The following is a 21,802-nucleotide window of genomic DNA, read 5'->3' on the forward strand; positions in this document are numbered from 1 at the left end:
CAGGGCGGAGTTCTTTCCTTAAGGCTAGAGAGAAGGAGTCCCGTTGGACTTAAATCGGGTTTATTTCCGAGGAAAGGCGACGCACGCAGGGGATCGGGCTGTAGGGCTCCCTTTGAGAGAGTCCCGCCCTGCTAACGGTATAGGTAGGAGAAGCCGCGAGGGAGGAGTTCATAAGCTTTTGTTTTAGTGAAATAAATACGCGCGTGCAGCGATAAGAAGCGAGCTGTGCCTTTGTTTTCAAATCGGGATGTTGTTGCTGCCGGTCCCAAGTATTATAATAATAAAACTGTAAAGTTGGAAGGGGTCACGAGGGTCATCTAGACCAACCCCCTGCAGTGCAGGAAACTTTTGCCCAAACGCAACTGCCTTAATAGAAATAGCAAACCTTGGAAGAGTCCCATGTAAGAAAACGCCTTTTGCTTCGGAGTTGCCAGAAAACATGTTGCAACTGGGTGGGATGCGCTGGTGCTTTCTCCAGGCAGAATTTGGCCCCTCTGCATAGAATTTGCCCCCCTATCATTAGGCAGAGTAGAGCAACAGCCTCAAGCAGCAGGTGCTGGCAAGGCACCAGGGGGTGGCCTCTCCAGTGCCCTCTGATGACCTCATTGGTGGACAACACTAGCCCATTGTCAGTATTGGAAAACATGTTTGTGGGCTTCCTATAAGCATATGATTGGCCACTATGAGTACAACATGAGCTTTTTTTTAGGGGAGCTGACACAATTGTTGAGCTTTATTAGGATAAACAGCCAAAACTTACGTAGCTGGTGTTTTGAGGGCCCGGCAGTGGCTCTACCCACCTACAGCGGCGGAGACACCCAGCAACTGCCATGCCGCCCTGCATCTCTTCTGCTGCCCAGCAGTCCAGCCCCCAATGCCCAGCAGCCACCATGTTGACCTACAGCCCCCCCCCCTGCGCCCAGGTCGGCTCGCCACCCCTGCCCCTACACTACAGGGACTAGGTAAGCTTTTGGCCTCATCCACCATCAATAAGATTCAATTGCCAATCCAATTGGCCCTCTGTGTAATAGAGGTGCTGCCTTGTTCTTTGCCTCAGGCAACAAAAAGTCTTGAGCCAGCCCTGCCGCTAGGGTGAGCTGTTCAGAAATCCCTGTTATCGGCTTGTGCCTAAACATGTCACTCAAAAATGCCCCACTGGGTTTGGCAAGATTTCCTTTGCAAAATATGTGCATAAAGGTTTGCACATGTTTACTCAGGCTGCATAGACATAACTTTAAAGCACGTTCAAAGTGCACCCTGCACGAGCCCTGGGAACTGTAGAATTGTAAGAAAAGTTGCAGTTCCCGGCACCCTTAAACTACAGTGCTCAGAATTATTTGAGGGGTTAAATGTGGTTTGAATCTTCTTTAAATATATGGTGTTAAGCAGCATCAGAATAAGCCCTGCTGTATTCAGTGGAGCATCTAAGTGCACTTGAGACTGCAGCCTATTTCTCAGGAGGCAGAGCGTACAGCTTGTGAATTGCAACTAGAGTTGCAGACTCCTGAAATTAATGGATTCTGGTACTGGCTAGGGTCTGGAGGTGGAGTCCAGAGAGGGCCAATTCAGCTGCAGAATCTAGTGACTCTTGGCAGACCCAGGAGTAGAAAACAGCACAGTTTAAAAAATGTTGCAGAAGATGCTCAGGAGTGACTTTGCCTATTGCTTTTCAAACAACCTCCCCCCACTTCTTAGTCTGAACTCTCAACAGGTGTGTCACTTGTTTGATGGGACCCTGAGACTGTCAGCTCCCATTATGTGCTGGAGCTAGAGAAATGAGAACATGCACATAAGGCACATGGAGATATGGGTGGGTAGAGCATCAAAAGTCCCAGGTTCAATCCCTGGCATCTCCGGGTAAGGCTGAGAGAGACCCCTGACTGAAATCCTGGAGAGCCTCTGCCAGTGAGTGTAGACAATACTGGGCTAAATTGACCAATAGTCTGGCTCAGTATAAAGCAGCTTCCTATGTTCCTAATTCACACAACTCTCCTGGAAAAATATCTGGTCTGCTTTTCTTTTTATTTCAACCTGGTTGAAGTTTTAAAAACATAGATTGAGGACTCCTATATATTAAGGGAAGGAGCCAAAAATATATTTTGATGATTTTCAAGCCAGAAGATATGAAGTGGTCAAACAGCTGCCTAGACTCTATAAGCTGTAAGGTTTCATGTGACATATTTTACATTCCAATTTTAAGGTTTTGGCTCTTGGATGAAAAATAAAATACCTGTAGTGTCAAAACCAGTCTTGAACACCCGCTAACCCATCATATTGCATATTTTACAGGAATAGACAAATGTGTTTTTCTCATATGACTTCCTTGGCCAATCTTGATTTAAATGGCAGCATGAGTTCTTGGCAAATGTTATGTGGAATGGACCAGGTGAGGGAAATGAGAGGTAGCCAGCTCAGCAACACATTACCCACAGAAACAGAGGGAAGTTAGGGCAGGGAACTAGTTCTTAATGCTTGTTATCTGCATACCCTTTGTTCTCCATTACATAACTGCTGCCTCTTGATGCATGAACTGAAAATATTTCTTGTTTAGTACGCAATTTCCATTAATTTTGTTTAGTTCCTCTGCCAAGCAAAGCAGGAAGTACATTTTGAGTGCTGGGATGGCTGTAGCTATGCTCTCCAGAGGACAGATGTCAAGGGGAGACAAGAGTAAACACTCAAAAGAGGTGAGCAGTTTTATGTCTGGCCAGAAGAGGAAGCAGAGACAATGGTTTTTGTATTGTTTAAATGGTTTTCAAAGAAAATTGGTCTTCAAAAACAAGGCATTAGCAGCTGGGAAGGTATCTTGCATAAAACCACAACTTCTGCACAACTTCAGTTTATTTAGGAACATAGAATGCTGCTTTATACTGAGTTAGATCCCAACTCCATCAAGCTCAGTATTCTCTACACAGACTGGAAGCAGCTGACCAGGCTGGTGGTATTCCCAGCCCTAGGGGACCGGGTGGCGCTGTGGCCTAAACCACTGAGCCCCTTGGGCTTGCCGATAGGAAGGTCAGCGGTTCGAATCTGCGCAACAGGGTGAGCGTCCATTGCTCTGTCCCAGCTTCTGCCAACCTAGCAGTTCGAAAGCATACCAATGTGAGTAGATAAATAGGTACCGCTGTGGCAGGAAGGTAAACGGCGTTTCTGTATGCTCTGGTTTCTGTCATGGTGTTCCGTTGTGCCAGAAGCAGTTTAGTCATGCTGGCCACATGACCCGGAAAGCTATCTGTGGACAAACGCTGGCTCCCTTGGCCTGAAGCGAACTGAGCACTGCAACCCCATAGTCGCCTTCGACTGAACTTAACTGTCCAAGGGTCGTTTAACCTTTCATTCCCAGCCCTACCTAGAGATGTTAAGAGATTGAATCTGGGACTTTCTGCTTGCAAGGCAGGTACTCTCCTACTGAGCTATGCCCCTTCCCCAAATTTCCCAGAAATTTCAGCAAAGTTTCTGCATAAGTTGGATTATGTAGTACAAAATGACAGACGGCATGTCTGTTTAGCGCATGTTGGGAGATAGGGGTGTTCTGATAAGCTGGGTCAGCTCATCCACTCTTTGCTAGCCAAAGGGTATCCATGCAAACCTGTATCAGTCCTCTGGATTGGCCTTTTTGGACCTGTGGTCCAATTAGCCATCCAGAGAAATTGTGGGCACTGCACACACACACAGAGACAGACACACACATACACCTCCACCGCCGCAGCCAAGCACACCTTTGCTACTCACTACAGTAGAATGTATCTTTCAAACCTCATTTCAGCCGAGAAGAGGACCCTCTGGGTGCCAGAGAAGACGTATTTGGTTTTTGTGTACTCGAAGGTGCCATGTCGGTGAGCCCTGCTCTAGTTAGTACAAGTAGAAGGGCATGCAAAATATGTTCATTGTTTCCCATAGGTTTAACAGGTAACCCAGGACAGTTGTGAAAGCTCTACCATTATCCCCATGAACAGGGCAGTACTTAAAGTTTTATTTTTGCTGGGGTGATTGAGTTATTCCTGCACAGTTTCAGTTTGGCTCAGCTCATTTTTTGTATCGTACATTCTGTACTGTATGTTTCATTAATAAAAAAAAAAAAATCATGAAAAAAATGCATGATAAATATTTCTTGGGTTCCATAATCTTTTCCAAAACCTATTTTGGAAAAGGTGGATGAAACGTATTTTCAGCTACACGAATTCCTTTGGCTTGCACTTCTCATGAAGACAGTGGAATAGATAGCAGGAGATGTTAATGCCTTCCTGTCATAGTCCTAACAAAGCTCACCTGCCAGTGCCAGCCCAGTATGAATATGTCTCCAGCACGTTCTCTCTTACGTAGAATACACTTTCTTGCTAGTGGGTAATACTTAAATTGAATGTTAGATATCACCAGGCTTATATTTGATAAGTGCTTTGATGTATATGGTATATAAAAAGCTTGCCCTTGACCACAGGAGTCATTCACAGAAAAGGCAGGGTAACAATACATTCATCCCCATAGCATCCTCAAACTTCCATTGGAGGGATTGTAATCCAAATTCATTCAGCCTTTCCTTTGGAAAGCAAGGCTCTGTTTTTGTTTTTTTCAAAAACACTATTTGGCAATATTTGCGATGGTGCTTTTAGTGTTGACATTTGTAAATAACAGGTATCCTTTCTGCCGTGGTTGAATGTTTAGCACTGGAAAGGGCAAGGGAATATCACATTGTGAACTGTATCTTCACTCTGCATGCTTCCTCTCAACAATTCCATCTAAAGCCTGAACAACTAAAAACAATGGGAAATCTTCCATTAGCACCTGTATAATGAAGCTCAACTCATTTGCTCTTCGTCTTCCTGCTACAGTTACTGCTACGTACTTGAGAGGTATATTTCCTGTGAATTTCTGCATGATGTGTGCAGCAAAGGGAACAAATCCCTCCAGTATCATTCAGAGGGCAAATTATGATGCTGAAACTTGGGAAGGCATGGTAAGCATCATCATAAGAACATAGGAAGCTGCCTATGGTATGGTATGCCTTCATACCAGCCAGCCCAGTATTATTAAGATTGTAGCAGCTCTCTAAGGTCTTTCACATAATCTACTTGCTCAGAGTTGCTAGACGCCCAAGACCCATCAGCCCCACTCAGCATGACCAGTGCGAAAGACCTAGAGGGCCATGTGTTCCCTACCCCTGCACTACCGGAAGTCAGCTTCCCTGAAATTAAAAACACTACAAGTCCAACACCAAATACATTGGTGCAACTACATTGCCAAGGGTTTAGCTGTAGGGTAAGAAGCATGTGAAATGAGCCTGCTTAATCGTCCTTTGATGAAAAGGAGGATCGCCAAAGTTCACTTAACAGCACAATCCTATGCATATTTAATTCAAAGTACATTCTATGCAGGTTGTTATACACCACCCCAATCTCCACAGCTGTGCAAGATTCCAGGGTTACAGGCACCCAGGGTTCATGTTTCCTTTGGAAATGAGGCACAGTGGAGACACTGGTGTCTTTATGCTATATGGTTTATTTACACATATATACAGTGGTGCCCCGCAAGACGAATGCCTCGCAAGACGAAAAACTCGCTAGACGAAAGAGTTTTCTGTCTTTTGAGGTGCTTTGCAAGACGAAACATCGGGCGAGTTCTTGCGAGTTTTTTCCCTCCCCCCCTTTTTCTAAACCGCTAAGCCGCTAATAGCCGCTAAACCGCTAATAGCCGTGCTTCGCAAGACGAAAAAACCGCAAGACGAAGAGACTCGCGGAACGAATTAATTTCGTCTTGCGAGGCACCACTGTACACCCGGGCCTGCAATGTAGGGGTTCAAAGCATTCTACTCAAAGCAGGTTCTGTCTCTCTCATGGCTGCAATGTTTAATCCAAAACTGCCAGCCCCATGCTGCTCTGAGTCCTCTTTCTCCAGCTCGCAAACTCCTTGCCAAATGCAACAAACTCTCCTTCAGCTTACATCCTCGCCCACTCCAGTTCTGCCCTTCACTCCTGCAACTCTGCCTTTTGTCTCCTGCTACCTATCTCTCAGCCCATGGCTGGGCTCCACCTGCCTGCTTCCAGATAGTCTTTGCCTTGTTGATGGCTTCCTTGATGGGTCAACACCCTGCCTTCATTTGCTTAACGACCTGGACATTGAGGCTGGCCTGAACACTGGAGGATTGGATTGGCCTGTATTTTGCAAAGCCAAACTCAGGGTCTGGCACCCAGGGATTAGAAATGGAGGTCCAGCAATTAGAAAGGGAGTCCAGGCACCCCACAAACTATAGCACAGGCCAATGGGCTAACTTCAAAATAGTGTGTATAGGATTGCAGATAAAACATGCTAGTAGCAGACTTTACAAAAAGTTATGTACAAGTACATTTATCTCAATGGCTAGGAGACATTCAAAACATTCAGATAATACACAAATGATGCTGTGTCTGAGACATACAAAGTAAAAGTAGGTAGCTGTAATTTTAACTGAAGTATATGCAAGCACTGGATGACCTAGACCATTTGCAGTTCTTTGGAATACTACAGCAAAGGTGAATTAAAATGATTAATCTGAAGTATCTCAGAAAACATTGGATCAACAGGCAAGTATGCCTTATCTCTCTTACCAGTCAAGAGGAGTGGATATTAATTATTAACAAATGTAGGATGGAAACAGCAGATGAAAATTAAAACTCCTAAGATGGTTAAATTCCATCTTTATATATCCTCGAAGATCATGTAATCACATCTGTTAATGGGCAACCTAAGAATGCTACATTTCCTGAGTGACAAAATCTAAATGACCTCAAAGATACAGTCTTCAAAGAGTTTACGTAATCCATAATTAATGGACGTGTTTAAACAGTTCAAAACTCTGGAGGTGAAAATAAAGCCGATCTATGTTCACTACACAAGTATGACCACAGCATTGAAATGATTCAGTCACAAATAGCCTTACATGCATTTTTGAACAAGTTGAACGTTGCAGCCTGGTATCTTTTTAAAGTGTTTAACCTATATAGGTGGAAGGCAGATTCAGATCAGATCAGGTAGATTCTATGTACCATTGCTTCTGTAAATTTCTTTACAGTGTACCATGGCAAAGCTTTCCTGGTGTTATTATTCATTGGAATCAGACAGAAGCCGCCCTTGTCTTTTAATCAAGATGAACTTGAAAGGTGAACATTGTAAGTGGCAGAAATTATTTATAATTTTGGTAATAAAAGTTTATGTCCAACATTCCAAATTTCATACATCTGCTCTGGTGCTGGCCTTGAGATATAAACTATTGGAAGTTTCCTTTAGAGTGGGCATTAGTTGAAAGGGGATAAATCAGAATGATAGAGTTCATAGCCATTCCTAGCTCACAAAATTTCCATATTAACATCTTCACCTCAAACATAAATGGTTACAAAGTTACAATGACGAGAGTTGCATTGGCCTTTGTCAATTGAGCTTAATGATGGAAATCCAGACAATGGAACATTTACCTACTGTGGAGCGTTAAAAGAGGAACAATTTCAGAATCCTTGTGCAGAAGACCCAATTAAAAATTTATGGCCAACTGTAAAACATAAAGTGATATTTGACAGTCTTTCTCTTGTTCTCCTTTTACCGAAGTACAAAACAATGAAACATAAGAAGTCCTCTCACCCCCAACTACTTATAATGAAGCCTTTTTCATAGATCAATGGGAGCTGTACAGAGGATTAAAAATGTGTTTCAGGGTTGTATTTGTTTTATCTGTAGCTCATGCTATTACAAAGGCTGGGATAGCATAACAGAACAAAAAACATAATGTTTTTACAGTTATTAAGCCCTAGCCATAGTTATCAATTTAATTAGGGCTGCAGTTCCTTCATTCCTTTACCTGGGAGCAAGCCCCATTGAACTCAGTAGGACTTGCTGTTGAGTAGACATGAATAGAAATGTCTATTGAATGACATTTGGGATTTAAAGCACCACAGCTTTAAAGCACATTAAAAGTAAATGTATCATTACATAAGTTTTCATGGATTACCAAAAAATGATGCAATCTGATGAAGCGGGCTTTAACTCCTAAATAAGCGTGTGTCATAATAAATTTGTTAGTCTTGAAGGTGTTAGTACTGATCTTTTTATCGTTCTGCTAAAATTGTGCTGTGATCTACAGTATTTCACAGGGCTGTTGTGAAGACAGTAGACTGTAAAAGACTTCAGAATTTGGTCACCTCCACACTATACATACACTATACACTTACACATATGTAAGGCACATTGCCTCTCTCAAAGAATCCTGAGAAATGCAGTTTGCAGTTCCCAGCAGCCGTAACAAACTACTTTTTCCAGGATTCATTGGGGAGGCCATGTTTCTGGGGGAAGTATAACATTACTGAAGGGCAGCAACTAAGAACATCTTTCTGCTTCCTCCTTCTCAGCCTGTTCCCCACAATGGGCTCCCCTTTCTCTTCTTCATCTGACAGCAATTACCACCCCAGCCTCGAGCCAGTGATGACACCAACCCAAGACAGACTTATCTCCCTCCATAAGTGGATACAGGTATTCCCCACTGTGTACCATTGCACAGTGCTTCCACGGACAAACATAGGGCTCTGGTCCATGACAAATTTTCAGAATTAGGAGAAAGATTGCACTTCAGTATTCACAACCCAAAGGCAAACAACAAAAGCATCCTCAACAGCAAGCCAAAATCACTGTCGTGATAGGAAAGGGTCCGTATGCTCAGACAGGGGTCTCGAGTGGACTCGTTCTGCCAGTGCAGAAGGTAGAGAGAACTAAGCTAGAAACCTCTTGTGCTGGAGATTTGACTGGTTCGGTAAACTTAATATATGGCGATAATTGACAAACATGTTTTTGCTGCAGTTTCCTAACCTATCAATCTATTGAGGAGCTTTTAGGCTAGTGTCCTAGTAATTGTCAGCAGGACTATCTGATCTTACGAATCACAATTATTGGCCATGACTAGAAAAGTATTGCTGAAAACAAGCAAGGTCTTAAGAAACTGAACAAGTGGGTGGCAGGTGTGAACTTTATAGAGCCAGGCATGGGCTTTGGCAAGTTCTGAAACAGACCAACTCTGGCCACAATGTGATATCAGGATGTATGTAAAACGGGGATGTATGTAAAACGGGGGGGGGGGCAGTGTGATGCCTTCCAGATGCTGTTGGACTACAAATCCCATCAACCCCAGCCAACATGTCCAGTGTTCAGGAACAGTGAGAGTTGTAGTCCAACAACATTTAGAAGACATTACATTGGCTACCCCTCTTCCAGCACTCCAAAGACTCCACAGCTAGCATGATATGCTACTGTTTGCCACACCATTTGGGTTGTCTAATAGTGTGTGAGTATTCACACACCCAACTCATATTGGCTCTTTTACAGTGTGCGCTGGAGTTGAAGACACTGGTCCCAGTCCTAAGATGTTGGCAAAGGATCACACCCAAGGATCACCAATGAGGAAGGATGGGACAAGGTTGTTTGAAGCTGTAAGCAAATATATGGGGAATGGGGAAGCAAGAAAAGGACTCAGTCCAGTCTCCAGTCTTGTTTCTTTGACCCCACCACAGATTATTAGTGCTGCCAGAGATGTCCATCCTTATTATTTGTTTGGCAGTGTCTCTTCAATACAGATGTGCCATGTGAAAGTGCTGGATACACAGTTCTTACTCATCCTTGTTTGATATTTCTAGCAGGGGGTAGTCTAGTCAGGAATGAAAATTGGTTTCTGCTTTTGCATCACTCTTGCCAAATCGTGGCAATTGTGTGGTTTCAAGCCCATATCTAATATAGAGAAGCTGTATTTCATGTTAGCCTTTTTTTGGGGGGGGAGTGATTACATCACTGGACAATTTTCCAGTTTTATTATAAATTTTTAACTATATGGATCAATTTCAGGGTGTGTCAATTTCAAGGTCTTGAATTAAAGCTGTATCATTGTCAAACAAGCAGCCTATAACCAGAAATGGTTATTCTCCATCCATGTTTCCAATTACTGAATCTAATATATTATTAAATTAGCCTTTACCCAAAAAGCATTGATTCTCTGCACAAACATCAGCTTAGACTGTCTTGTAAACTGCACATTGTTTTCCCTTCTGCTTTTAATTTCATCAAAGTAGAATTGATTTTGTCATGTAGAAGAGCTAACCCTAGCAACAAATCAGGTTTTTGAAACAAAAGTTCATTGTAGATACTATTCTCCCCCTTTTGTTGAAAATGTTTATTTTCATTCTTTGCTTTAGTTTAGACTTGGCTTATGAAAAATGCAATGTTTACTGTTACTTATATTGCTCTTTAATGTAGCTAGTTTTGTCTACAATTACTACAATTATGCTTAGGCTATTCAAAGCAAATGTGGTAATATCATGCTCAAAATTTCTTGGACAAAATTACTATCCAGACATGAATCTTATGGTGTGTCCTAGTGAAAATCACAGATTCTTAGTCTAATTCACTTCAGAAGTTGGTTTGGAGGGTAAAATGAGGCAAATGTGCTCTTGGGATGAGGGCAAGAAATATACTCTAAAATGAATATTAAAAATGGCTAAACACAGCTATTTTCTGGTGACAAGAAATCCAATGAATGCATGGATCTTTCCATGGGTTCCCATATCAGGGCTTGGTTGCTCCATGTTCTGAAATGCATACTTAAATCTTTCTATGCAGATCCTCTATGCAGGACTCACTGGACTCTGGATCAGGACAGCTAAAAGTTTGCTAACTGCTTTTGAAAGACTAGGGCTGTCATGGGTGTAGCCGGGGGCGGGGCAGGTGCTCCCCTAAATCGAGTAAAACAATATAAATTCTTAACTAACCAACCAACCTCGTCCGTTTTGCCCCCATCAACACAAGTCCTGTCCTCCTAATCAAGTCCTGCCTCCCCCAACAAAAATCCCGGCTACACCCATGAAGGTTGTTATTGTTCTTTTAAGTTCTTCAACAATACAAGGGAGGCCTGTTTTACAACCTGGGCCTGTGGAGTATAGTGATTTGACTGTTGACCTTGAACCCAAAGTTCAAACACCTATGTCAGAGGAAGAGTGGAGCTGGGGGAAGTCAGAAAGAGACAGTGGCAGGCTGGTGACATTTTGACTTTCTAGGGCTGCAGAGCAGCAGAGGTCAGGTTGACAGGAATCTCCCCTGCAGTGCAGGAAGTATAGTGACTTGGTCCTGTTGCAAGAATCTCCAGCTCAAGACCCCCAGAACCTTACACACTGCTGCTCAACTGGGACGTTAACTGGGCAATCTTGGGTCAGTCACTTTCCCTCAGCCTAACGTTATTTACAGGGAAGTTGTGAAGATAACATTGGGGAGTCTGGGAGTGTAATATACTACCAAGAGCTCTTTGAACAAAAGGCTGGTATGCATGTACAGTGGTACCTCGGGTTAAGTACCTAATTCGTTCTGGAGGTCCGTACTTAACCTGAAACTGTTCTTAACCTGAAGCACCACTTTAGCTAATGGGGCCTCCCGCTGCCACTGCACTGCCAGAGCACAATTTCTGTTCTCATCCTGAAGCAAAGTTCTTAACCGGAAGCACTATTTCTGGGTTAGCGGAGTCTGTAACCTGAAGCGTATGTAACCTGAAGTGTATGTAACACGAGGTACCACTGTAATGCTCAGACTTGTGTGCAACAAGCAAGCCACTTTGATATAGTGGTTAGATTGTTGAAATAGGACTTGGGAGTCCAATCCCAAGCAATATCTGAAGGGACAGTGTCTAGAAAAAGAGGTGCCGGAACTCACCGTGGATGCCGCCCTTGTTCTCTTATAATGGCAATGGCACTCACCAGAGAGGTGGCATCACTGAATTCCAGTGAGTTCCAGGTGGAAAAAAAAGCCCTAGTCCTTAGATATTACTTGGGTGCTAAAGTTTTTGATTGGTTGGTTTTATGGTGTATTTACCATGTATAGTTATTGTTGTCCCTTAGGATAGCTTGCTGGTGAAGGGTGGGTTATCAATATTACAATCAGTCAAGCAAGTAAGTCACTTTATTTGTAGAAGTGACTCTAAACCACTTAACACAAGTAAACTGACCCTCAGCACCCCTCACCATCGGCCAATACTGGCTGAGGATAAGGATAGAGGACTCTCCCTATCTCTTTCCTGTGTTCGTTTAAGTTATAGGTCTGTTTCATCCCTCCACATTTTATTTATTTTTTATTTGGCAGACTAAACAAATGAAAAGACGCCTGCTTCTTGGGACAAAAGCAATGACAAACCTAGACAGCATCTTAAAAAGCAGAGACATCACCTTGCCAACAAAGGTCCGTATAGTTAAAGCTATGGTTTTCCCAGTAGTGATGTATGGAAGTGAGAGCTGGACCATAAAGAAGGCTGATCATCAAAGAATTGATGCTTTTGAATTATGGTGCTGGAGGAGATGCTTGAGAGTCCCATGGACTGCAAGAAGATCAAACCTATCTATTCTTAAGGAAATCAGCCCTGAGTGCTCACTGGAAGGACAGATCATGAAGCTGAGGCTCCAATATTTTGGCCACCTCATGAGAAGAGAAGACTCCCTGTAAAAGACCCTGATGTTGGGAAAGAAGAAGAAGAAGAGGAAGAGTTTGGATTTGATATCCCACCTTTCACTCCCTTTAAGGAGTCTCAAAGCAGCTAACATTCTCCTTTCCCTTCCTCCCCCACAACAAGGTGAGTGGGGCTGAGAGACTTCAAAGAAGTGTGACTGGCCCAAGGTCACCCAGCAGCTGCATGTGGAGGAATGGAGACACGAACCTGGTTCTCCAGATTACAAGACTACCGCTCTTAACCACTACACCACACTGGAGGGCACAAGGAGAAGAGGACGACAGAGGACGAGATGGTTGGACAGTGTTCTCGAAGCTACCAGCATGAGTTTGACCAAACTGCGGGAGGCAGTGGAAGACAGGAGGGCTTGACATGCTCTGGTCCATGGCGTCACAAAGAGTCAGACACAACTAAACAACAACAAACAAATGAAAAGATGCACGAAAAATACACATTTAAAACTGTACATCTATCTATCTATATCTATCTATCTATCTATCTATCTATCTATCTATCTAATCTATCTATCCAGCCCTTCCTCCCAAAGCAGCTTAAGGTGGTCAACAGTTTATACATATTCTTCCCCAAAATACAGAGTTTGGTCAATGCACACACCTCCCAGTGAACACATATTTGTACTGTTCCATGGTTGCCACATATTCAATTAGTTTCTATACAAAATATGGCTTTTAGAGCAGTGCGGCACCCATACTTTGGAACAATGTTGCCGCTGAAATTAGGCAAGCACCCAGAATTCTAGGAACATACGAAACTGTTTTATACTGAGTTATGCCATTGGTCTATCTAGCTCAGTATTGTCTACACTGATTGGCAGTGACTCTCCATGGTTTTAAGCAGGAGTCTCTCTCAGTCCTAGATGTCGGAGATGAAAATTGGGACTTCCTGCATACAGGGGAAATGCTCTACCACTGAGCTATGCCCTTCCCCAGATTCTGATGTTTTTCTGCCTGCTGAAAATGTTTCTGTTTCGCCAAGCATTTCTAAATAATTAATTTGATTCAGAGCTGGTCATTTGTTCTGCACATTACAGTTCGATAATTTTATGGTGTTTTAATGATTTTATTGCACACCACCATGCTTTCTTTTTTTTTTTTTTTCAATGAATAGGCAGTTTAGAAGTACACTTGCAAATAAATATCTATAAAACATTCCTCATAAAATATGCATTTTTGCGTGCATTTCTTGAACTGAAAGTGCATCATGAAAGTCAAAGAGCATAATCTGATTGACAGCTTTATTTGGATCTGCATATAGGTCCAGGATCAGCAAATGAGGTCAATTGACTTTAAAATGAAGGCTGAATAAATTTCTCTTCCATCCTTAGCTGGGGATTACGGGAGTTGTAGTTCAATAGCATCTGAGGACTTGAGGCTGTGGGAGAATGATACAGACGTGGGAACCTCCACCCGTACTTTTTGTTGTTGCAGGTTAATTACTGAAAAGATATGTAAGTGTGTGCCCTTAACACACATTACAATGCTGGAGAGTAAGGACTGCACAATTAGACACTTTAAAATTACATTAAATTCAATTGGCTTGAACTTATTGCATTAAAGTCAGTGTAACAAAAAGTGATTAATCTGATTGAATCATGTCCTTAATTATTACCTAGGACTATGTATTCTCCTTAAAACAAAACAAAAAAAATCTAAGTACAGATGGGTTTCAGTATTTTTTCCATACCAACCTTAGAAAGTCATGCCCTCCCATCAGATGTCAGGGAGAAAACGAATTACACAACTTTTAGGAAACATTTGAAGGCAGCCCTGTTCAGGGAAGTTTTTAGCTGACATCTTATTATATATATATATATATTGCTGGAAGCTGCCCAGAGTGGCTGGGGAAATTCAGCCAAAAGGGGGCAGGGTATTATTATTATTATTATTATTATTATTATTAAAGTCAGTAACTTTTATTCCCATTTTAGAGTTCGGGAACTGAGGCTGACGTAACTGAATTGCTAAAAGGTGAGTCAACAGCTCAGGCAGGGCTTTGAATCTTTTATGTTTCATTTTGCTTTTGTAAAGTCATTCCCAATCAGTTTATTGAAAGCACAAAAGCAGGTGAGCTTTACTAGAAGCCTGACAATGCCATGAGACAGAAACTGATACATTATTTATATTTTTATTACTTCTCAGAAGGAATTTTGCTATCAGATTCCTTTATAGCATGTATAATAGTTGAATATTGTTATAGCCATTTCCTAGAGGCCACACAGGTTTTTTGGTTTGGTTTGGTTTTACGTGTGATTTAAATATGAAAAGAGAGTGGGGGAAACAGGTTAAATTATTGTATGTCATTTCTTTTGAGGCTGGCGGCCTAAAGTCAATGGGAAAGGCTAATGATTTACTGCATGAGCAAGTTAAAAATGTATGCACTAATACATTTTACTGCCCTGTATATTCATGCTTTATTCCTCTGGCTCTTAAACAAAGTTTTTTTAAAAAAGAAAAACCACACACACAGAGAGAGAGTTTTCTACATTTAGAGATATCTCCTGAAAAATTGCCCTAACAAGATAATAGAAGAGTTAAGAAAATGCAAACATGTAATTTTAAAGTAACCTCTTTGCAGCTGTGCATCTTTCCCCTTGTAACATAGGAGTGGAGTCCTTATCTTCCTATTTCCATAATGAAAGCTCCCCAAGCACAGGCCACTGTGGCAGATTTACAGCCCTGGAGCAAGAGAAGTGACAGGGATTTTAATATGAACGGAGATATGAGGTCTTTAATGTACAGTGATGTCACTTCTAACAAGGTAGAAAGTGGGGGTGGGGATCGGCTGGGACTTTTCATCTGTTTGTTTGTTTGTTTGTTTGTTTCTCCTTCTCACTCCAGTCACCAAAGGAAGTGAAACCTGCCCGCTACATCAATGACCTTTTTTCAAATGGGAAAAGGTCGCAAATAATTGATAAAATAAGGGAGGAGATTCTGCTTATTCAGGTGGAAGGCACATGCTCAGGTTAAGGGAAGGGAACAGACCTTCCTTGGGCATGCATTAACCAAAATAAGGTAAAACCAAGCATAGTCTGTAGACAGAACTTACTTTGGGAGCGTATAAGGGCAAGACGTGGTAATGAATGTCCTCAAGGGAGTGTTAAAATGAATCGCTTATTGGATGTTGACCCTCTTTTTTATTATTCTTTTGAACATCCTGGATATGGTCTCGGAACTTCTATGTAGTCTGATGATCCATCTATTGGTCAGAGAACAGGAGTGGCTGGTGCAATATAGGGCTGTGTTGCAGAGCCATCCTCCTGACTTGGAATAGGCAAATCCATCAAGTTCTGTTTCTTCTCGTTTCTCATCTTCTTCTGGTCTTCAGTCCTTCCCAATTTCGGCATCAATCTGCAACTTTTGAAGAAGTCCTCATGGAAATCCACCGTCATCTCAGTGCACAGTTCTTCTAATACTTTTGCAAAGCATTCTTTCCGTAACATAATGCATTTTTGTATGTTATTATCTCCAATACAGTGGTACCTCAGGTTACAGACGCTTCAGGTTACAGACTCCACTAACCCAGAAATAGTACCTCGGGTTAAGAACTTTGCTTCAGGATGAGAACAGAAATCGTGCTCCGGCGGCGCGGCGGCAGCAGGAGGCCCCATTAGCTAAAGTGGTACCTCAGGTTAAGAACAGTTTCATGTTAAGAACAGACCTCCAGAACAAATTAAGTTCTTAACCCGAGGTACCACTGTATATGCATTTGTATGCACACTGGATATGCACTTTTGAAAATATTTCTTAGCTGAGTCAATGGGAGAAAATGCCTGCTCTGCAATGTTCTGTGGGCTGTGATGCACCAAGTAACATTTACCCAAGTGCTCTTGCAGGTTTCTGCAATATGCAAAACTGTTTAGATTCTGTGATCTTTCAGCCCCTCCCCAACCTTCTCTCCTTGGGAAAAGTTAATGAATGAATGGGTCAGTTGACAGCCTGTGGGCCACTTGGGTGCATTGCTGCCAGCTTTCTGGACCTCCATGTCAGTATGGATTTCATTCATTGTATGATCCCAAAACTGCGCTTGTGGCCTTGCTTGACAATCTTTCTCTAGAGACTGACAGGCAAACTTATACTACATTGACCCTATTAGATCTTTCTCTGGCCTTGGGTACATATGACATCAAGAGGTGTTAGGGACACAGTGGTGGGACCTGAGAGGCATTTGCATGCCAGCAACTCCATTTGTTCTCCAAAGAACGTTCCCAAAAGGTCACAATGAGTAATTGTGCAATGTTCTTCTGGCACCTCCCTTATGGAAAGATTCATAGGTGTCTCATTGTTAGTTTTTACTCTCTCTAACTAGGGCCGGATTTAGGTTTGATGAGGCCCTAAGCTACTGAAGGTAATGGAGCCCTTTATATGTCCAGCTGTCCTTTGTCAACAACAAATTGTCGCTGTTTTTTGTGTTGAATATATGCTATATGCTAGCAGTTTGAAAGCACGTCAAAGTGCAAGTAGATAAATAGGTACCGCTCCGGCGGGAAAGTAAACGGCGTTTCTGTGTGCTGCTCTGGTTCACCAGAAGCAGCTTAGTCATGCCGGCCACATGACCCAGAAGCTGTGCACGGGCTCCCTCGGCCAATAAAGCGAGATGAGCGCCGCAACTCCAGAGTCAGCCACGACTGGACCTAATTGTCCAGGGTCCCTTTACCTTTACCTTACAACCTAAGCCTACAACAGAGGAGGTCACAGCATTAACACCCCAAAAGGGTTCTGCTGCTCCCATCGTCACAGCATTGGATTTAAACAGAAATCAAACATTGTTCTGACTCTCTCTCCAGCTTACTGCTTTTCCTCTTGCTGACATCACTGCAACTCTCTGCTCTCAACTCTGGCTTTGTCCTTCTAACTAAATGGAGTTAAAAGGAGGGAGCTCCACCAATTTGCCATTTCCTAGAGACCCCTTAATGGCCCCTCACCCAGGCTGTCACCTCACCAGGAGTCAAGTCTGTCTATTCCAAGAATTAGAAGCCTTGATTAGATTTTAATACTTGCTAGATCCAGGGATCGGAAGGGTCTTAGCATACAACCTAACCCCCCCAACCCCCCCATAGCACTACTTTGGTTTTATATAGCCTCCTTTCCATAGTGATTTATTTCTACCAAGTTATTCTGATGGCTACTTCTGCAGTACAATAACTGCCCCAGATTTTGGAATGGAATCAAAGAGGCAAAAGAAAGAAAGAAGTTATCAGATGTTTTCATATATTTCTCAGAGTAGACAGTTTAGGGGCCCTCTAGATACCACCAAACTCCAACACTCCCATACCTGACCATAACCATGTTGGGTAGGAATAATAGGAGATGGAGTCCAACAATATATGACTTGGCTACCCTTGGCTTGGGACGCGGGTGGCGCTGTGGGTTAAACCACAGAGCCTAGGACTTGCCGATCAGAAGGTTGGCAGTTCGAATCCCCGTGACGGGATGAGCTACCGTTGCCCGGTCCCTGCTCCTGCCAACCTAGCAGTTTGAAAGCACCTCAAAGTGCAAGTAGGTAAATAGGTACCGCTCCGGCGGGAAGGTAAACAGCATTTCCGTGCGCTGCTCTGGTTCGCCAGAAGCGGCTTAGTCATGCTGGCCACACGACCCGGAAGCTGTACCGGCTCCCTCGGCCAATAAAGCGAGATGAGCGCTGCAACCCCAGAGTCGGTCATGACTTGATCTAATGGTCAGGGGTCCCTTTACCTTTACCCTTGGCTTAGGCTTAGGCTATAGCTGCCAACTTATTTGGCAATTAGTTTTCTGGGTAAACATGCATAGGATTGCACTGTTTGCTTATCATTACTGTTTATTACATTGACCTAAATGTCCATCCATTCAGTGAAAAGCGTCTTCTTTCCATTTTCTCTCTCACACTAACAGCTAGCTTGAGAGATGCTTAAAGGCCCATCTCTGGGCATAATGAATGAAAACGTTTGACGGGACCACAAGAACATTTCCAGATGGATCACACCCATGGCATGCTGCTGCAGATGGAATGTGTTTCAGGAACTGTAGCTCAGTTGCTGAATCTGTTTAGCAATTAGAATGCCTATGTTGACAAAGACCAAAAAAAATAATAAAAATCAGCCAAAGATAGTAATGAGAGACTATAGTCATGGCTCCAGTAGAACATATTATTAGCATTAACCTTAGCACTAGGTCATGCACTGTCCCTTCTAATGAGTGATGTTAGGGCTTCTCTGACAGGCTGATTCCAAGCAGAAGAGTAACATAACCTTTACTATTTGATTATGCCAAGAGGCATATATGAACTGCAGAAGGCTAGACAAGCCTAGCCCTGTATTATAAAGAATAATTTGATTTCCATCCTATTCCCTTCCCTGGCCTTTTAATTTCCTGCCAGCAAAGGGGAGTCCAACAGTCCAGTCGTATACACATGAATCTGGCAGTTAAATCCCATCAAGTTCTACGAGACTTACAGTCCTCAGTGTGTTTACTCAGAAGTAAGTTCCACTATACACAGTGGGACTCGTTCCCTGAGTACCAGGTGTGTGCATAAGATGGCAGCCTAAATCTAGGATAGGTATGCGCATGATTACAGCCCAAGAGTCTCAGAGTACACACTCAAGAGAATTGAATGTGGATGAAAGAATACAAGAATGCTTTAGCATCTTAAAGGCTGATTTGTTGCAGCATCTTTGGCATTCAAGAGCTTACTTATCTGATTGATTGATTGATTGATTGATTGATGGCATTTACATCATACTTTTTTCTCCAAGGAGCTCAAGGTGGTGTACATGGTTTTCCCCCTCCTCATTTCATCCGCACAACAACCCTGCAAAGTAGATTAAGCTGAGAGGCAGTGGCTGGTACAAAGTCACCCAGTGAGCTTCATAGTTGAGTGGGGATTTGAATCCTGGTCTGACACTCTAATACTCTAACCACAAAACCACACCGGCTGATGTACACAATTTTGGTTGTCTGTAATGCAGGCATTGTAAGTTTAGGTGAACACACAAGCACAGACATACACTGGATACTTGAGGGAAAGGAAATAGTTATAAGGAAGGCTGAAAAATCACACCCAACATTGCTAGGCAAGCAAAGAATTTGCACAGCATCACAACATTTGAGTTTTTACTTTTTATTTTTTAATTATCACATCTACATATCCAATAACCAAAGTAGCAAACAAGCATGAATCGTCTAATCGTCTAATCCTAAACTGCACAGATAGTATACATAAATGTTAAATATTCAGTTTGACCAATGTACCTAAATATTTACTTGAAGCCACATCCACTCCATACATCCATAAAACTTTTAAAATAACAACCACAAATATTAAGACATTAATAGTTTTAAATTCTAAATGCCATTATAAAAATATCATTTAAGTAATATGCATGTGATACTATTTTTGTTTGTAGTGAGTTGGCCAACCAATATCTTTGAGCAATTAAATTTGCCAGGGTTTAAGATGTGCTTATAGTGAGTATTCTTTGACAAAGAAGTGATTGGACAGGCATTGTAATCTTCCTTGTAAATCTTCCATGTAAAACTGTTCTCCCTCACTTATGCATTTTTTAATGTATGTGCATTTTTAGCTAACGATGTCCCTGAGCTTATAGTAAGACTACTTGAAGTCATAGGTGGAAAGACTGTCCTACAGGTATGCTTTTTGTTGATCACGTGAGGAACGACCTATTTGAATGAGCTACAGCAGCATTCTTGTGATGGAAGTGGGGTAAGTCCACACTATGAGCTTATTGTAATAGTATACTTGCTTTGCGCTTTAATAGATACATATTGCATTTTGACAATGAAGTGAGATGGCAGCACAGGAGCAAAACCTGCAGAACTCCCTTGTGATCTTAGCAGAAGCAGAAGCTCATTAATGCCTAAATAGTGGCTTGGTCCATCTCTTTCAGTCCCACAGATTCCAGTAAAAACATGGCAGCCATATGTCTGCAGTAACAAGGAATCCCAATAGTATATCTGCTAATATTCTATAGCAGATCACTTAATTCAGTATACAGGCAGCCCACCCAGCCCACCCCGTTTATGCACATTCAATATGTGCACGGTCATGTATAAGCACACCGCGCCAAACCTGAAAGTGACCCGGAATCATCCTAAAGACGTCACTGAAACGGGGCGGTGTGGAGTGTTTGCAGCTACATAAGGGAGCTGTTGTATTACAAAGCACTACATAGAAGCTCTCCATGCTGTCCAGGCAGTGATGGCCTTATTTCAGATGCCCTTCTTAATCGTATTGGAGGGGGAGGAAGAAATACCTTTGAACTGCCTGTATGCAAGAATGAGATTGGCTGAAAATAGAGTGTAAGTCTGTCTGGTGTTAAAGCTTTGATGTTGTGTTCAGCAAGAAATCCACTCGGATCAATGCCACCCAAGCACAACTATCAATAATCAGAAGAATGTATGACAAGAACTAATGTTTTATATCACAAAGTAGGTCTTGTTCACACAAACAGTTAGCTTTTGGATTCTGGGCAAACAGGCTGATGAATAAAAGTGACAACTGCTTTTTTATGCCTGCTTTTAATGTAATTGCTTGCTGCCTTTAACCCTGTTTACTGTATATTTGGTTAATTTAAAATATTGACTGAAGTTTTTGCTTGCAAAGCTCTGTTCTGTAATGCAGATTACTATGCATCTAAATGGGCTTTTTTGCCTTAGATCTTCCTACCAGAGACCCTCTGAGAGATGATCTTTGTTTTCTTCCATATCAATACCCATTTTCCAGCTGCACGCAAGATGACAATAATACATTGCTTCTTTTATACAAGGCAATAAATGACCTTAATAAAGTAATACTTATTTAAGGGGCAGCATGGCTTGTTAAACTGGGAAAAGAATGAAGATCAAGAAAAGTTTCAGAGATGTTGGCAACTGTCTTTCTTAAGACAATGGGGTGCACCTCCAGGGGTGAAGTCAAACCACTGGGAAATCACAGTGCCTGCTGTGGCTGCAGAGACCGGTAACTCATAACTGCTGCCTTCTGCATTGTTATTTCTGCATTAGCAGCACTGAAGTGACATCCTCAGGGTGCAAGCCCAGGAACTGTGTATGGAGGTCCTGGCCTGCCCAGATGACAAGAGCTCATTGATGTGGGCCAAAGGAAAGCAGAGCAATATGTTTGGCACCAGTTGCTGGAAGGAAGCATACAAGACTCCATCCAGCCCTTTTCACAATGTCACAATTCTCTGAGATGGGAAATGTGATGACTCATGATAGGGTATTCTCAGGAGTGGCACCCGACTCTGGCATGTCCTCCATTCTCAGGTGCAATCAATATCAACACTAATTGAATTTTGACACC

The 21,802-nt window shown here is 42.4% G+C and overlaps 1 protein-coding gene across 3 annotated transcripts; it reads left to right on the forward strand.

Annotated features, from left to right (window-relative positions):
* The first annotated feature begins 33 nt into the window (after positions 1-33).
* LOC309349474 (uncharacterized protein) lies at positions 34-21,802 on the forward strand. Of its 3 annotated transcripts, XM_081875532.1 has the most exons (9): positions 34-143; positions 710-962; positions 2,579-2,687; positions 7,046-7,142; positions 8,373-8,493; positions 9,340-9,443; positions 14,439-14,478; positions 20,067-20,131; positions 21,307-21,802. In XM_081875532.1, exons 6-9 carry the CDS (start codon positions 9,378-9,380, stop codon positions 21,469-21,471), a joined length of 336 nt encoding a protein of 111 aa, XP_081731658.1. In that variant the 5' UTR covers positions 34-143; positions 710-962; positions 2,579-2,687; positions 7,046-7,142; positions 8,373-8,493; positions 9,340-9,377; the 3' UTR covers positions 21,472-21,802. The 3 variants fall into 3 exon arrangements, 2 of the variants coding, with proteins under 2 accessions (XP_081731658.1, XP_081731659.1); XM_081875533.1 differs by lacking the exon at positions 710-962 and having other exon boundaries at positions 82-137; XR_014159936.1 differs by lacking the exons at positions 34-143; positions 710-962; positions 9,340-9,443; positions 20,067-20,131; positions 21,307-21,802 and adding exons at positions 375-628; positions 18,379-18,479.

This window comes from Podarcis erhardii (genome assembly GCF_964252035.2).
Source record: "Podarcis erhardii genome assembly, chromosome: 9".
NCBI classification, from domain to species: domain Eukaryota; kingdom Metazoa; phylum Chordata; class Lepidosauria; order Squamata; family Lacertidae; genus Podarcis; species Podarcis erhardii.

What these genes read in the sequence shown, in the direction of transcription:
- LOC309349474 (XM_081875532.1), top strand. Translation starts at nt 9,378, where the DNA reads ATGTTGGCAAAGGATCACACCCAAGGATCACCAATGAGGAAGGATGGG. An exon ending in CGTAACTGAATTGCTAAAAG is followed by an intron (nt 14,479 to 20,066) that starts GTGAGTCAACAG and finishes GTGCATTTTTAG; the next exon opens with CTAACGATGTCCCTGAGCTT. An exon ending in GTGGAAAGACTGTCCTACAG is followed by an intron (nt 20,132 to 21,306) that starts GTATGCTTTTTG and finishes TACTTATTTAAG; the next exon opens with GGGCAGCATGGCTTGTTAAA.